General features: G+C 38.4%; 1 protein-coding gene and 1 non-coding gene across 5 annotated transcripts in view; both read left to right on the forward strand.

Annotated features, from left to right (window-relative positions):
- The window catches only part of LOC105270112 (uncharacterized), a 56,537-nt gene extending 39,209 nt beyond the window's left edge, over nt 1-17,328 (forward strand). For 2 of the 4 annotated variants that reach the window (XM_011310822.1, XM_011310823.1), the window contains exons 4-14: nt 713-877; nt 3,847-4,817; nt 5,235-5,415; nt 6,092-6,190; nt 7,753-7,973; nt 9,175-9,358; nt 9,429-10,724; nt 12,859-13,105; nt 13,745-13,990; nt 14,520-14,957; nt 17,243-17,328. In XM_011310822.1, the coding sequence (XP_011309124.1) occupies nt 713-877; nt 3,847-4,817; nt 5,235-5,415; nt 6,092-6,190; nt 7,753-7,973; nt 9,175-9,358; nt 9,429-10,724; nt 12,859-13,105; nt 13,745-13,990; nt 14,520-14,953 (4,044 nt within the window). In that variant the 3' untranslated portion in view covers nt 14,954-14,957; nt 17,243-17,328. The remainder of the gene's footprint in view (nt 1-712; nt 878-3,846; nt 4,818-5,234; nt 5,416-6,091; nt 6,191-7,752; nt 7,974-9,174; nt 9,359-9,428; nt 10,725-12,858; nt 13,106-13,744; nt 13,991-14,519; nt 14,958-17,242) is intronic. The other 2 variants (XM_011310825.1, XM_011310826.1) reach the window with 2 other exon arrangements.
- On the forward strand, nt 5,648-5,731 carry TRNAL-CAG (transfer RNA leucine (anticodon CAG)). Its single transcript has one exon. It is a non-coding gene; the product is annotated as a tRNA-Leu (tRNA).
- Nucleotides 17,329-18,183: the final 855 nt, after the last annotated feature.

Raw genomic sequence — 18,183 nt, forward strand, 5'->3', positions numbered from 1 at the left:
AGGTGAAAATTACCGAATAGTGCGAGTAAATGAATGCCAGAATTATTGGAAGAACTTTAGACAGACTTGAAGGCTTTGAAGGATTTAATTCTACAACTCCAGTTTTTTATTTAACTTAAATGTGATCATTCAAAATGTACGGTCTATTTATTGGAGCATCCGATGTAATTTATGGGGATATATTCTAATAATTTCCTATTCCAATAATTTGATCGGTCCTTATCGATTATAATCGGTCGAATTTTACGTTTTTATGGGTGCACGAGTATATTCTTTAAATCTCACAACTTCGGTGATTGCACATCCCTAGATCCATCGGTTATTCTCGAAAGGGAAAACAGGAAACGTGATAAAGTCTGAAATCAAGCGACTGTAATGTTTCGATTTGCTGCCAACTCGTTATCGAAAAGCTAGAGAGGCCATACCTGGCATATCGCCTGGCTTGACGAACAGCCCCTGGGAAATCCCTGGCATTACAACCCTCTCTGCTTTGTTGGCTTGCCACTCGGCTGAACACGAGTCCTTCATCGTCGTCGGTAGAATTCCTCAGCGTCAACCGCAAAGCTCCTGAATCTCAGCCGTTGTAACGTTTCCTGGTATTCTCATGGCATTCGTTCCATGTCCAACAGACGGTTCTCAACGCATATTCTCGAGTCAATCAGCCCTAAAATTTAATAAATTCCATATCCAAGAAAATCAAATTGCTTTGCAGATGTGGATGTACTCATTAGGCCGAGCACTGGTCGACACAACACCGAGAGTAGCTGCCCTCACAGGATCAGTATCTGTATCACCAACATCAGCCCTGCAGTCTGTGTTGGCTGCCATGACTGAGCCAGATCCTCGTCGAAGGGCTTCCCTCATGAATCTCCTTGACGTAAGTCCACTGCAACTTCTTCATAATCCAAAAATAGCGTTTTGTATAGATTTTTAGAAACAATCACAGAACACCATGATGAAATTTCGTGTGCCATTGAATAATCCGTGAATTTTAGGTAACAGGGTGTCGATGATCCTTTTGTTTTCGTTCTCTTAAATGCAAAATTTGATAGCAATAATGACCACTTCATGGAGTCGGTGTCATTGACCCTTGGATAGCCTATTGCATAACTAAGTGAACACCAAGTAACCCTGTGAGGGAAGGAACGCGTCATCGATTAGTATCATCATTGTGACGTTCGATGAGGCGTGTAATGGCCTACCCCCTTTGACCTGCATCTCCTCCAGGGGGTGGTTAATTGATTAGTTCGGTCACTTCCACGGTACCCAGTCACAGCTTAATCTGTTCACCATGACTGAACTGACTTACGACAGTTGACTGTTGACGCGTTGCCATGTCCCAGTGATTTTTGTTGCACAAGGCGTATTGAATTAACCGTCTCAGACAGCAATGGCTGGTTTAATTAATTGAAGTGGAGTACACTCGCAGAATAGGTGATTTAGTATCACGAATGTGGTCGAGTACGTCTGCATCTGACTACAATTGCGTCTGGCGTTATCCAACCCTTTCACGATAGCTCTCAGGGCTGGGGGTAAGAGACCCAGTGAATAATAAACCAATTGCCTTCGAGCTATTGCATATTCTAGTACAGAACGAATGGCTTTTCCAAACTAAAGCTTCTTTTTTATCAGTGCCCGTTATTGAAAACAACGAAATATTCGTTGGTCAATTTTCTGTTTGGAGATATCAAAGGACAGAGATAAATATAATAAAAAAGACAAATGATTTTTTTTCTATGTCTATATATAATAAATTCTTTTTCCGATAGAATTGAGAATTGGTTTTTTTCCGAGAAGAGTCATTTCGTACAAAATAAATGCATTGAAATACTGACTAGAGTATTTTTGAAATTTGAAGGAAATTTTCATTTCAAATTTCATCGAGATTTTTTCGATTTTTTCGTAAGACCAATAAATAAATTGTTAATTCCATTCAAATATTTTGGCAATGAAAACCTTTTGTTCTACGTGTACTTTCCAAGGATTTTATTATGAAACTATTCGATATCGCTATTTTAGATGGGGAAATACCGAAAGCTGACCTTTTCCTCATTTCCGCAGTTGTACTTGCTAAGAGCCGAAAATAAATGACTCGTTGATGCAAATGGAATTCACTCGGTATACGTGTAAGGGCGGAGAATGGGAAGGGTAGGAGAGGCATCGAGAGGTTAATTGGATTAGTCCGGAATACACAAAGGTGTTGAGGAAGTAATACTAGATCAGATTGCATTTACCCGGTACATACCTTCACTGTGCGATAAAGCAATGACCTTGAACGCAAATTGAATGTACTATGTTGTTTGCAATTGAGGGAAGAAAGTTGTTCCCCCTTTAAATACCATAGAGCATGTACAATTTGAATAATTTCTCTCCGTGTACTACTATCACAGAAAGTATTTTTTTTTAATTGAATTGATAATTGTGGAAATGGCGCACGAAAGCGTTTTATTTGAAAACTAAAAAAAAATCTTAGTGAAATTGCAAAATTGTTTTTCATTAATGTTCGTTGTCGTGCTGACGTGGGATTAGAATCTCATTGAATATTAAAAGAAATTGTCTGCCAAATTATTAGTTGTAATTACCTGAAAATTAATTTCTCCAATTTTTTATTCGCTCAATTAACTGTTGGTAAATTCCGCACATGGTGCGAACGAGAACGATTGATATTAATATATTGTGTATGAGCGTGTGGAGTACTGCATGTGTTTTGAAATGACACGCAGACTGCTACCTGGCGGGACTAGTATCCGGTGCCGTCAATTAATATCACGTACGCAACTGACGGTGGAAATGCCTGCAACCAATATCACTTGTGCCTGTAAACCCCTGGTCGTTCGAAGCTTTTGGAATTTATTGATTCGATGGTACGATGATGGAAAGAGCGTAGAAAATGTATTTTACCTTCAGTCGAGTTGAATTTGATGGAGAGTAGTCGCATTCATCAAGAAGATGGGTCATTCATATGAACGTAAAGGTTCTCAGAAATCGATGGCCATCTCTGCGAGGAGAACGCCTGCTTCCAAGTTTATAGCGAACCCAGTGTTATTTCCCTTGTTGAGACTCAACTGTCGTGCGGTTGTGACCTGGAATCCTCAATTTACTTTAACAGAATTCCTACCAGTTAGTCATGATGAGTTATCCCAAGACACCAAATGACAGAAAAGGGAATATACTCCGAAGGAAAAAACCACCTGCCCTGTTAAAAATTCGTTAAACATTCATTCTGTCTTGACTGTTAACGATGTTCTGCCTCTTTCAGCCAAAATTACCAAATTTTTTAGTTTTCTGACAAATCAGTAGTCGGCCTGACCCAAAAAAATTGGCACGCCACTTCAAGAGCGTGCAATAATTATCCCAAGAAAACCCAGGAAAATTGTATAAGTAATATGGAATAATAAAAAAAACTAAATATATCAAAACTTCTGAATTATTCAATAAATTTCTTTATTAATGCAAACAATCCACAGAATATTGTTGAGAAGTAGTACCCGAAATGATCCACGTGACATTAGCTTATTTTTTTTCGCAATCGAAATCGTCAAGGATCTGCGCTACTCGATAAATGTCACTCACGTGAAACAGCCACTAATTACTGGTCTGATTAAATCATTTTTCGGGCGACCCAATACCCACATGTCGTATGGGACATCGATTTGCGTTCAGTGAAATGGACGGAATGCATTCAATGCAATAACCATTGAGCCGTGTGATCTGACTAATGGCCAATCTACCACTCTATTGCGCCTTTCATTGATAACGCGGGCAGGCGCTATCATAGATTGAATCCTTCGACTTAATTGCCCTGACCTAAGTAAAAAAAAAAGGCAAAATTTTGCGTGTTAACAGGTGATTTCAGAATACTGTCGCACGCGTTTGCAGTCAAAGCCCTTCACTCACATCGTAATGGATATGTACAGAGAGGTCGTAAGATCGTCGCAGTACGCAGCACGCAGACGTCTTGCAATGCAATCACGCATGATAAGTATGAAGCCACAGCGACAGCCACAGCCACCACCGCCTGCACCATCTCACTACTCAAAACATCAAGCCAAAGGGAATCTCTTCAAGTCACAGTCTCGTAATTCCCGGTCTCATCCGAATCTCCAGAGTCTCGCTGGTCATGAGCCAACATTAACAAGCCCGAAGCCACAATTTCAATCGCAAATGAACATTGAGTCGATAAATCCAATGCACAGTGTCGAAGTCCATCATGGACGAACAAATTCACAACCAGTTAGTTGTGAGCGTACGATTGGCATTGCACAGGCTAGAAGTAATCACAATATACCGATAAATGGTGATCAGATTCAATCCACCAACAATGTGTACAGTGATCCAATTTATGCATTACCAGTCAAGCCGTTTCTCAGCTCTCAGGATGTCCGGGTGAATGGTATGTCAGCTAAATCTACAGTACAACGGACCGATGTTTATGCACAACCAGTGAGAGTTAGGAGTGTGCGTAATGGTGGATCATCGCAACCTAACATTGCTCATCTTGGTAGGATGAATGGTGATGAGGTTGTTTATGGGAGTAGGAATTGTCCACCACTTCATCGGCAGTATTCCAATCCTCAGTTGCCGAGTAGAAATACAAATGATAACACTGGGGGATTGAGGGGTCACCCGTGTGGTCAAGGGGGTAAACTCCGGGTATTTCCGATCACCAGGAATCCTGATCAGGATAGACACCTGAATTTCGAGGCTAAGGGGAATGGATCAGTTCCGCCTAAGCCACCGAGGATTATTACTAGTGTTAATCGACCTGCTGTACCTCTACCTGACACTCATGGAGAACCGCCACCTAAACCTCCGAGGTATTCATATATGGTTCACTTTGTTACATCCAGTTTCAGAGATATTCTTTTCTTTCCACGTGAATGAGCACATGTCTAAAATACTTTTATGTAACATACTAATATTTCATTGCGATAGAATTTCCACTCTCTGGTTCAAGTGTGTTCAAGCTTTTCCTTTCCGTTCTCTTTGCAAAAGATACTTCGTGCAGATTTAAAGTGATATTAATTACAATTTATAAAAGAGTTGGAAAGCTGACAAGCCCCTCGAATTCGAATCTCTAAAATAAAAAAAAGGCAACAATAATGGTAATAATAATAATAGGATAATGATAATTAATGCATAATTGAATAACAAATATTATCAGTGGGAAATCTCAATATTTAGAACAGAGATGTCATTTGGTTTTTATTTACCTCTCTATTTCTCTGATGCAGGAATGCAATTCGCAATGGGCCGAGGGCGAGACGGGGAAAACCCGTGCAGAGGGCTCCATCCAGATTGTATCGAGCTATCACTGGACCCACGAGATGTCTCAATAAAACACAGTGCGTGGGACCCGAATTTGTCGTTCGTGCTAATCAACCTGCGAAATTACTCACTGTGGGAGATGTCAAAGTAAGTCGTAATTTTTTATGGAATATGTGATGGGAGGCATCAAAGAGGATTGACTGAAGTAGAGCCTCAGTTCAACTGGGTGAATTTTATTTTATGTGTTACGAAATTGATATGAAATGTCATTTTGATATGAAAAATTGAAAATTGAAATTAGGATGACTCCACTGTATGTGGCTATCACCCGAAAATATTTTCGCTTTACAACTAGTTTTGCATGAAATTTGCAGCATCAGTCAGGATGGCCGAGCGGTCTAAGGCGCTGCGTTCAGGTCGCAGTCCACTTCTGTGGGCGTGGGTTCGAATCCCACTTCTGACAATTTTATTTTTCCCTCACAATTCGAAATACCTTTCAATTTCTCCTCCAGAACACACCATTTTTTATCTACAAACGATTTTTTTGTTCAAAAAGAAAAGTCCTCATCCACAATATGTAACCTCGATCGGTAGAATTTCCTCGAATATTTCCACTTCATTTTTAAAAATCAAATTGTTTATACAATTTTTATTTCCCGTATATTTTTTTATTTAATTTTTTTTTCAATTGTTTTTTACATCAGTATTTCTTACAAATAGAAATCTATCAGGTGAACTTTTGAAATACCTCCGAAGTGAATGATATTTATTTATTGGAAATCATCAATGGAACTATTTTAATCATTTTTTATTTCTTTTGCAGAATGGTACTGGTGGGAGAATAGTTGTGATATTACTCACCGGCCAGCGAATTGACGTGATCTGTGACCCTCAAAAGATAACAGCCGGCGAGCTCTTCCAGGTAATTCAATCAAAGCCCACTGAAAACATAAAGCAAAAAATCTAAAATCAATTTCACCCCGATGGAGGGATAACCGAAGATTGATTGATGGCATTCATGCAAAATGTCGATGGAGTGCAGTCGTGTAGTAATTCATTGACCTCCTCTTACCAACGAGAGCCATCAATGACGGCTGTGCGATAAGTGTTGGTGATAAATTCATCCAATCATATTGACTGATAAAATGCTCATTCATAACCGCGTTAACTCAATAGTTCGAAAGTTACTCGTAACCGAAACCATTTGAAGCTCGTCGAGAGGATTTAACCCCTAGATCCAACAAATTCCAGTATCCTCAGGCTAAAGGCACTGGGCAATTCGCCAAAATCCGTTCCTACCTCATCTACTTGTTACCTATGATCTCACAACTTCACCGGCACTTTCGGAACCGCACAATGCAAATCCCCAAAAGTTCATCCACTTTTCTCTATTCTTCCACCATAAAATATACAGGAGAATAAAGACTGTGTGCGCGTAATAATAACGATAACACTGATTAAACGTTTAATTAATTAATCTCCTCTGCAATTTGGACATTCACCGTGAACGCATTGATGGGTAAAATGTTCATTAAAGCTGTACCCTTCATATTAATTGAGGAATAATTAAAAACTGCAATTCGTTTTCATAAAACTCGATTAATTTCTTATGAAAATCACCATTTTCAGTGATTGGGATAATTTATTAGCAAGACCTCTTACTCAATTCCCTGTTTATTCCAATTTATTATAGAAAGAGAAGAACTACAATTTTGATAATTTTTGCAGTATTAAATACCTATTGTCTTTAGCGGCTAGAAAAAGTACCTTATATACTGCCATAATAGGCAAAAAAAATTATATTCTCCTGGTGGATAAATCCACTTCTCCCACTAATCCATCATCTAGTAAAAGAAGATCATCTCCGGAAATCTTAATGAGTGAAAGCTGGCACTATGTATACGTAATCGGAAGTTTAAGGTTGAACTTTTTAATAAAGTTCCAGACCCGAGGCTCTCCTTCACTTTGAGTTTTATCCGATAGGACAGTTCTCATTAAAAACTTTAGGATATTGTTACATTCAGGTCTTCTCACTCGATTCCGTATTACTAAACCCCCAGAATCGATTGCGAGATTTACAATGTGACGACGAAAAGGTCGAATATCGAGTTCAAAATAAATATCGGGTATTGAAATGGTTTTGGCATCTGTGTTCCACGTGAATAATGAAAAAGCTCGGTTTTATCATTCGAATTTATCACGATGAGAACTCCTTTTCGATTTCAAACGAGAATTAATGATTTTGAAATTGCGTGACATATTTTGCTTTCATCGCCAACCTACATTACAGTATAACAACATAAACTTTATTTATTTCAAATTGATTGATAATAAAAAAACGGACTGAGTCTTGTATAAAAAGAACGAATGGAACTATAATAATGAGAATTTTCATGCAAAAACTGACAGTCAATTGATGCACTCTCTTTTCTAACAAGGAAAATGGGAGATGTCTGTGATCCAAATGTGTTGGTTCAATTGCAGGCGATCATTCAGGCGGAATCGCTCGAGGAGAATTTCACTCTTGGCCTGGCGGCATTATTGGCTGGGGATTTTGCCATGCTACCACCGGAGACTAAACTACATAAGGTTGCCCCGTCAGGCTGGTCAAATACTGGCAAAAGTAAGGGTCCCCTCGGTCTCCCCACCAGCTTCATGCTTTATCTACGACTGAGATTCTTTCTTCCTTCTTTAAGAGGAATCAGGTGAGTGACGTTCATCGTAATTAGTCCACTCAACAGTTACTTGAGAAATGAATGATTATTGAGGATAGAAAATAGTCATCTACTGTCTCCACAACCCACAGACCCAGTTTACGCCCCTCTCGATCTAGTTTCTAATCACCCGGGGCCAATTAATTTTATTAATCCATAATTAATAATTAATTATTAATTTTTACTCTTCAGTTATCTGTGGAATTCGGAATAATTAATTATTGCCATACGTGTAACTGTTGATATTTGAAATCATAAATAATCCTCACTAAATTTTTGGAATCTCTTGTTTTCTGGAGATCAGTGTTGGTTTATATTATTTATTTCATAGAGCCCAAGTTTTTGCTACTGATTTGATTGGATTATTTCAGATTATAATATTTTTAGTTCACTTTGCCAATTAAATTCTGCAGCGATATTTTTTTACAATGACAAAACTTTCAGAGAGATCTTTCTCTTTTATTTATTCCTTTGTTGGATGGTTCGACTAATGCTTTTAATGGAACATTTAAATTTATACCTTCAAAGATTAATAATGTTCTGTCAGATACAGGAGAAGATTTAAACGAAAAAAAATCACCACGCTATGCTTTATTCAGGCATTCTTCATTTATTCACAGTAATCTTCTGTGCAATTTTAACATTGACATCGCGAATTTATTCCTCACTGTTGGAATACTTCAAAGATTAATATAGCGCTATAAATCCCAAAGCTTAATTATTGAATTCAACCGAGTTTTGATTGCAAATAAACATTCCAATTAATTAAGAGTCCATCCTAATAATATTTCATTTATTTCAAAACTTTAACATAATTGAGTTTTTATGTTGAATCATGATTGAAAATAAAAAAATTACAGTATAAATAAGAAGAGTTATACGATACGCAATGGAAGAGTAATTCTTCACTGGTGCTCATTTCACTTTAATAGTAATCAGAATTACATACCCAGACTTTTTCGATTCAATTACCACAATACCATTACGAAATGTTCAATAATAAAAAAACGAATCCGTTATTTGAATTATCTAAACCATGTATATAATTATCGTTTCGCGAAACCTCCAAACCCTGAACTTGAGTGATTCCACATGAATTCAAATGGAAAATCACCCACACCCGCAGTGCCAACAGAAAATTCCTTCAAAATTCCAAGATTATCACCTGGGAAATTTCCCGATTAATTCCCAGTGACACCCTAGTCGCGACGAGCGCTAAAACTCACCCTCATTCTAGAAGTTGGATCTCCAAGCACTTGCTCTACCTCCAAATAAGAAGATGCATACTGGAGCAGCAATTAGTTTGCCCTTTGACCCAACTCATTAACCTAACAGGGCTCGCCCTGCAAGCGGAGTTCGGTAATTACAACGTAAACGTGAGTACCCGATAAAATTTTGCCCCGAATATCACCTCAAAAGCACCCTCTGACCCCGTCGAACCCACAGGAGCATGGCCGAGGTGATTACTTCCTCCTGGAGCACTATATCCCAGAGTCGCTGATCCTCAGTCCAGATCACCAGACATCAGACCTTACGACAGAGGCCCTAAAATCCCGGTTACACCAGGCACATCGTGATCGTCGAGGGCTAGACGCAAATAGCGCAGAAGAGATGTTCATAACACATGCCCAAGGGCTCCAGGATTACGGCTCCCACTTCTACATCGCTACGGTGGATACCCGTGAGCTAGAGAAAATCACCGACAGGATAAAGAAAACCGAAGCGAACAATCCTACCGATTCGTCCTACCCCGAAACCGATATCTACCAAATCGAGGGGACAGACTACTCCGTTTACGGTAAAATCGAGTACCCGAGTCATGCGACCTACGGCAATATCGAACCCCTGGTGACAAAGAATCATGATGCTATATACGCCGTACCGAAGAGCACCATGAACATCGCCGAAAAGAACAACAACAACATCAGCAACAGCAGCAGCAACAAGTCCCGAAAAAAATCCGACACGAACGTGTGGCTTGCAATTCACGGTCAAGGACTCAAGCTGTTCGAGAGAGCTGGAAGGCCACGAGAAAGATGTGAACTCATTCGTGTTCAGTGGAGGGACATTCAGACTCTGAGCTACAGCAAAAATTGTCTCGTTGTCTACACAAAGTTCGGTGGAAAGAGGGCAAAATTCAAGCTACGAATGGATCACAAGAAGAGTTACTACGCATTTAAACTCACGTCTTTGCATCACCAGTTCTTCCTCAAACTCAAATCTGAGCTGACTTCGCTCCAGGGACTTCACAAGGACTTCGGTGTGACGTTGAGTGTTGAGGGGAGTTCAGTTAAGCAAAAGAGTGGAAAAACTTCGAAAATTGTTGAGGGAAAGGTGGAGCAGAGGGCGATGCCCCTGGAAGAGCTGCAGAATAAGGAGAATGAGAATCCTCAGAGGGAGATTGTTACGGAAAAGTGTGAGGATGATGAGCCGGTTTGTTATACGCCTGAGGAGGATGCACTTTATGCTCAGGTTAATGCTAGGCTTGAGCCCGAGGGGGCATCCAGGGATACTGAGGATGAGGGAGAGAGGCCTCATCCTCCCAGGGTGAGGATGGAGTCCGCTGAGGGAGAGGAGGCATTTAACTACTCGAATATTGGGGGGGAGGAACAATTGGAGGTTAAACATCCTGAGGAACTTTACGCTGCGATCAATAAGTCTTTCAGCAAGAAGAATGGATATCCCACGCCCGAGGAGGTCTGGGATGTCAACGCAAAGAATATTACCAAGAATCTTGCCAAGGTAAGATGTTTTTTTATTATCCTCTGGGGGGTGATTATCAACTGGAAAGTGAGCACTACCACCAGTGGCAGTTGACTGATGCTTTTTCTCTATGCTGAGATCATAGCTTTCTGGTTATGAGGTTTTTGTAATGGAGGGTTTAACCTTATGAGCCGGCATTACCATTCAGCTTTTGTTTATGAGCCATTGTGGGGATCGGCAAAACTTTTTTTCTCATATTAAATTAATATTCAGCGTAAATAAGTAGGTTAATATATTTTTTATTGCGGAATTGTTAATGTCGGAGTGGCAGATTCGGGTCATTGAAATTGCTGGCGCTGCGCAACATTCTTTTAAATATAAATAATATGTGGATTTAGAGAAGAATATTTAACGTCAGAAATCCATCGATAAAATTTGTTTTATTAATGAAGGTTGAGATATCTTGACTATTTGTGGAACGTAATCTTCGGTTCGAATTTTATTTGGTTAGGGTATAAATATTTTTAAACGATAAATGTATATTTTAAACCGTTGCGTAATTTTTTAAGCTCCAGAGAATTTAAAAATCTTCGAAAATTGGGCAACCCGGAACAATTATTCAGATTCATGCACCTCGAAATGTCTAAGTGAAATTATTTGGCTCGAATATCTAAACAGAAGTCGACTGTCTCAAGGCTTCCTGCAGAAGTCATCTAACTCAGATCCAATTTTAGAATCAGGCTCACTTGAAACGCAAAAAACCACGAAACGGAGAGAGTTTATCGGGTATTAGATACAAACATTCATATTGCAGTGAATTTACACTTGAATTACGTACGTCAGGCGTATTTCGTAACACGTTATGATGAATTAATTAGTCAGCAATTCTTATTTAAAGCGTATGCCGAAGAGCTATGGAAATGGAGCATTATGAATGATTTTGCAACATAAAATCAAAAGAATATCATTTTTTTAAAGGTCAAGATAGTTTCAAATCGCAACATCAAGGCAATCGATGTTCACATATTTAAAATATGAAGTAATTTCTGCGAATTTCCTCAGATTACCTAGGATTTACAGAAATATTGATTTTTTCACCTGTTTGGCACCGAATGAAACCCCGGAAATAATTTCTGGAATTTTTTTATTACTATTCTACCAGGCATCATTCAAAATTGCTGTCACAGCGATCGATTTTACATTCCCAATAAATTCTTCTCACAGCCCATATACGTTCATAACAGCCAGTTAAAAACTCGAAACATTCAATCACTTGTCACATCGAGTACGTTGTGCTCCCTTCATCAGTGTGATTTAGTCGATTTTTTACATAAAAATAAAAAAATTACCGAGTGAAAAATGAACAGCAACTGCAGAAGAGCTATTTCCGAATTATTGCGATAGAAAAATTTATTGTTACCGTTAACACATTGACCGCTCCCTCATAAGAAGAAGCTCCTGAAATGCATTAATATTTTTTGCTCGATACAATCAATAAAATACTTTTTTAAAAATCTTTTTAGAAACTCACATTTCACTCGCATTTTCTTCCCGCATAAGCAGTTGAGAGAATTCTGTATTTCTTTTATTATTTTCAATATATTCGCGGTATCAATTCACTCAAGAGGAAAATTGTTGTAGCAGAAATAAAATCTTGTTTATAAATTCGAAAGAAACAGTATAAAGCGATATAAAAGCAAAACAAAGTACTGGGATAGACCCTATTTGGAAGATAACTCCGGAGTGTCAGTTTAAATGTCAGTTTAGACCCGAGCATTAGGCGACAAGATAAATCCATAGGAAAAGCGAATGTCACAGCAACTCAATTTTATTCTGCAATTCTCACTAAATATTTAATTCAACATGAAGAAAAAAAAACAAAAAGTCATTTTAAAATCATAAATCCATTTCCATCTATAAATCAAATTAAAAAACAATTTCATTAACAAATACACATCCAACCACCCTTAATAAATAAATGTGCTAAAATAGTCAATTAAAATATAAAAATTCTTGTCGAAGAATTCCACGAAATTAAATGAGTTAAATATTAATTGAAAAATGTAACTTAAAAATTGTTGCAAAAATGGTATGAGATTGATGATATTTTACTTTGAAAAAATGACTTGACCCCGCGAAGGTTAAATTGCAAAATATTATTTATTGAATGCAGGTAAAAACGTCGAGTCTTCCAAACTACGGAACCCCACGTCAGAGCACTGGATTTCGCACACCGAGTCTTCCACGTCGGCTGGGGGTAAAAATGGGCACTCGGGCGATATATAGTAGTCTAGTCCAACGAGATCCCAGCCTTGCCGACGACCTAGAATCACTATCCCTCAAATCAGATACAGCATCGTCGATCCAATCACCATCTGTTCACTCCACTGAGTCTCCAATGCCCGAAGCTTACGTGCTAAGTAAGTTGAGCTTTTATTTATATTTTCCAATTTTATTTCTCCATTAATTCCTGAATCGTCAATTTCCGCTTTAGTCCACTTTTAAACCCTTTCAGGATTCTTCAAAAAAGGAATTATAAATAATTACTATTTTTCTTCCTGCAAAGATTTTTTTATTTTAAACGGTGTGGCTCATCTCAGGAATACAGCATTTATAATCACTCCTGAGTTTCTGGGCTATTGCATCATTTAGCCAAGCCTTTTGTTTCTGGAAAATTTTTTAATTTTTTTTTATGACATAAAGCTTGAAAAATTTAACTTTTTACCCTTCCATTACTTTTTCATTAAATTCTTCTTTGCTTTACATTACGAAGTCTCTATGGAGAAAAAATGTACCGTCGAGATGAAAAGGATTTTGTTTAATTTTTCAAAGGTACAGTTTATAATGCTCAATGTAAATTAATTAGAATTAATTTAGATTACGTTGATTTAAAACTGTTTTTATGACTGTAACGGAAAGCCATACTGAGGATCTTGTGATAAGTGCGAGATTTATCGTAATCCCACGAAAAAAATCACTTGGATGGTTAGAGGCTTTCTTCCCCGAAGCTATAAATTCATGATGAAAAAGTGGATAGTAACGACAGTATTTTATATCAGACGCAGATATCAGAACCAACGACGAGACATTTCGAATAGCCAACGACGAGAGTATGTCTGCATCGCTGGTGGCGAGGCTCGAGGAGTTGTCATTTACTGAAGAGAGAATTCTCCACACGATAAAGCTTGAGAGAGGTCATGGTGGAAGCATAGGATTGCAAGTTACCGAGGGTAACGACGGAGGAGTATACGTCCAGGCAGTATCCGTCGGTGGCTCCGCAGATATGGCTGGAAATGTCAATAAAGGTTCGATTCATTTTATTTCTTGACATTTTTCATGAATTTACCTTACTCTAAAACACCCACGGACTCCCTCCATTCATTGTTGTCGAGACATTACCCGTTCCACATAGTGAGTTACGATTTTCGCATCCGTAAATTATGCCATTTTGAATTTTTTTTATATTCAGAAAAGTATGACGGTTATGCGCCGATCATGTGAACCGAATTGAATATCAGAATTTACGTGTTTGATTTTGTTGTTGAAGTTTTTGAAATTGCAGTTCACGATCGGGAATGGATAATTTAGAATTTGAAAGACATAATTTATTAATTCAAAACACGTAATGTATGTTTTTAAATAAGTCATGTGGCCGATTGGAAAGATCGTGAATTCAGCTCACGTTCTTAGCAGTTATAATATTTTTTGCTGTGGATATTTCTGCCTAAGTCATGAAAACTTTACGACTTTATTTTTGAAATGCCAGATGGCCTCTCCTCCTATTGTACATGGCAATCCTTAATGGCTTAACGTATTGTGTGATAATAATTGCAGGCGATAGAATTGTGGCAATAAACGGGCAGAGTCTACTCAACCTCCGTTACGAGGATGCCCTGAAGATGCTCCAGAGTTCATCGGAAACGGTTGAGCTCGTGTTATCTCAGTTCACATCTAACCGGACTGAATCACTGAGGCAACATCACCAGGAGCCAATTGTTAATAATTACCTGCAGAATTTGAGATTCGATATCGCGTCGGAGGCCGACGTGTCGGGTATGACTAACAAGTGGCTGTCACAGAAGTCTGGAGATGTTGCTTCTGTGCAGAATACATCCAGTGCTTACAGCAGTGCAGCATCCAGTGCAATGGGTAATCACAATATCAACGTGTACCAGATTGAAGATGGCTTTGCACTCAATTCAGCCAGCATGTTACTGAGTATCGAGGACTTTGACGTCAGTAGGACGAGTCGTCAAGTCTTTATTTAAAGTGGTGAGCATTCACTTTTTACATACGTCACTAGTATTTTTTTCTTTGCGCTTTTTCCATCCATTACTCGTAGAATTGCATGAAATTTTATTCGATAAAAATTTATAGTATAAATTCTTTAATATTATTGATGAAGCTTTAAAAAATATGTGGAACGAATAATAAAGCATTTTAGTAGTAAAAAGTATTTTAAGAATCAATAGAAATCAGCAGTGAGAAGAAACAAAATTCGATTAAGACGAAATGGAAAAAATCCACATCTCCATTTACGTGCGATAAAAAAAATTCAGGATAAATTTTATTCTCTTTATTTCTTGAATTTTTCCAAAAATTCATCCGGTTTAAAAATAATCCTGCAACGTGCAAGCACGTAATACCCGACGTACGACTTCAATCCACTATTCCCTGGCGAAATAAGAAATCCCCTTGTAAAGATCCCAGCTTGTCATTTCCAAAGTGGAATCAATGAACTTCACAGTATAAGTCACTTCTCTAATTAAATTAGCTTCTATCTCGTTAACGAAGCCGTGTAAAAAGTGCGACTCTGCGCAAGATCCAATCCCCAACCACTCCTTCAATATTGACAGTCATTTAATATTTATGAGGAGCTCCAGTCTGATAATGAACTCCATCAATTGACGATTTAAAATATTAATAGAAAACCGAGAGAACCTGAGGTTTCATTCATTAAACGTGATAATTAGCTCCCGCTGCTGATTCTAAAATTAAGCTGAATGGGTAATGCTTGATAAGGATTGATATGCCCTCGCAATAATACGAAATCTCCTCTGATTTGTCGAGTGGTAAATGAAAAGAAAAAAATCGGTAGCTCAGAGGTAAAGGGTTATAAACCGATTTTATCCCCTGTCGAGTGCTCGCCGAAAACCTTGAAATCTATAACAGCTAGCGAAATTTTTGTCAGAACCTTTTTTGTAGAACGCAACGAGAACTATAAAAAAGCTGATCACAAAATGTTCGCTATCTCTCCCCGATTCAGCGATATTCTGCGAAAACATGAATGCTACGTGAACCGATTTCTTATGATTCATTTTTCTTTGCTTCTGGATTATTTGTGTTTCGAATGACAAATTAGTGTAGTGACAAATACAAGCATGTGACATTGTTATTGAACGGGTATTACCGGTGGCAGAGGGGGGAGTAAACTCGAAAGTAATCTTTCATTCCTAAGGAATCACCCTCCAGTCGTTGCCGAGCGTTCAAACTCACCTGGCCACCAGGTCATCGCGATTTCCGGGGCTGAAAAGAATTTTCATTTCCACTCGATTTATAGCCATGAATAAAAGTAAGATAAATCTACCAATTTCCATTATTCGGGAAATTCACTGTACGCTTTTGGAATAAATATTAAGACATTTACTCCTGAGAAATCTTATTTGTAAAATTGATGGTGAAAATTTTGCAGTATTGAGTAATCATTTCAATTTTCTATCTTTAATAGCTCATCTTTTGTGATGAATAATTTCAGATGAAAATGTTTTCAATTACATAATAGAATAATTCGTGGAATAAATTAATTCAATTTAGTGATTGTGTTTTTGCTGAGTTCAATATTCCTGTATTACACAGGAATGTTTTTATTCGTTATTGAAATTATAGTGGGAAAATGTAATTGGTAGCACTTGGAGATTAGCTTTCGGTGAATATTCCAGAAGAAAGCGATCACAAAATTTTTGTGGAAGCTTTGCTGTCGGCAAATTGAAATATGCAAAAAAGGTTCCTATGAGAGACTCAACGGCTCCCCTGTGTTCTGAGATATTCAATGGAAATTTATTCCGGGGATGAATTCCCTAGTTTCATCAGTAATTTTTTATTATTTCAATTTGGAGAGATATTGCGATTATTTGACAGGCCAATTCCACGCGTTAGAAACATCTTCATGATCAATTCGTTTCCAACATTTTGGGGCATAACCGATTGACACAAAAATACAAAATTTCATTTTCGATTTTATTTTAACATTTAAAATGACAATAATTCCATTGGTGACCGATCTAAATGTTATTCAGTAATAATTACCTGTTAAAATATTGAAAGAAAATCTTGCAGCTCAAAATATTATAATGTCAATATATCAATTCGCGAAAATATTAGCCCGAAGAATGTTACAAGTTAAGATCATATGCCGAATATGAGAATTTATTATGTTTTTCCCTTGTTCTTGTAATGTTCCTAAATAATGCGTTGTGTTAAAATATTTTTAGCTATAAGATTCGAAGGCCAAATGCAAATTACAAAATCTAATGAACTTAAATGTTCATCTGTTCCAGTCGACCCAGAAAACGCGCCTCCAGTGCCACCCCGACGAAAACGTCGTCGCCCATTACCCTTGGTGCCCACCGCCCCCACCGCCTCCTCACCAGTGAATTTATCACGCATAAGAAAGTCCCCAGTATCAGCAATGCACCCACACCCCACCCCCTCGAAATCCAATAACAACACGTCAGTGCCTACCTCACGTAACCCGACCTCAATTTCAATCGTCGCCACTGAATCGCCCCCTTGTAACAATTCCAAGAGCCCTCGGGATAAATTAACCCCCCCATCAGCGCCAAGTGAACCCCCAAAGGCCTGCCCCTTACTCTTTACCTTCAAGGACTTTGAAAACGTGATGTCAGCATCGTCTCCCCAAACTGACCCCCCAATTCTCCAAAAGCCACTCCCCTTTGACGTTAACTTCAACGAAAACATTTCCGAAAATTTCCCGGACAACATCGACGACGTATTCTTCAGAGTGACGACAACCGACACTCCCTTCGAAAAATTCATCAACACCTTCTCCTTGACCTTCGACTCCGAAACCCCCGATCAATTTGTCTTCGACGAATTAATAGACAGATCAAGATCCTCCCCCCTGAAAACCACACCAAAAGTTCGTTTTATCATCGAAACAGAGAGCCCCCCATCTCCCAAGAGCCCAGTAATACCGACAAGCCAAGAAGACCTCGAGATCCTGACGATCGTAAACAACTCCGAGTCTTTTCTGGGAGTGGAATCTGAGGACTGGTGGGTGTCTGGTCGGCGATCACCCGTAAAAATTGATGAGATAATTGAACCGCTGAAAAAAAATGATCAAATTCAAAACGACGAGGAGATGACATCAGATATAATGGAATCATCGAGAGATAAATCAATAAGATCGAGTGATGAAGCGCCTCCCACGTGCGGCGAGGTCATGGAATCAGCTGATTTTATAAAGCCCGATGAGTTG

The sequence above is a fragment of the Fopius arisanus genome, unplaced genomic scaffold, assembly GCF_000806365.1.
Source record: "Fopius arisanus strain USDA-PBARC FA_bdor unplaced genomic scaffold, ASM80636v1 scaffold00078, whole genome shotgun sequence".
In the NCBI taxonomy this organism is placed as follows: Eukaryota; Metazoa; Arthropoda; class Insecta; order Hymenoptera; family Braconidae; genus Fopius; species Fopius arisanus.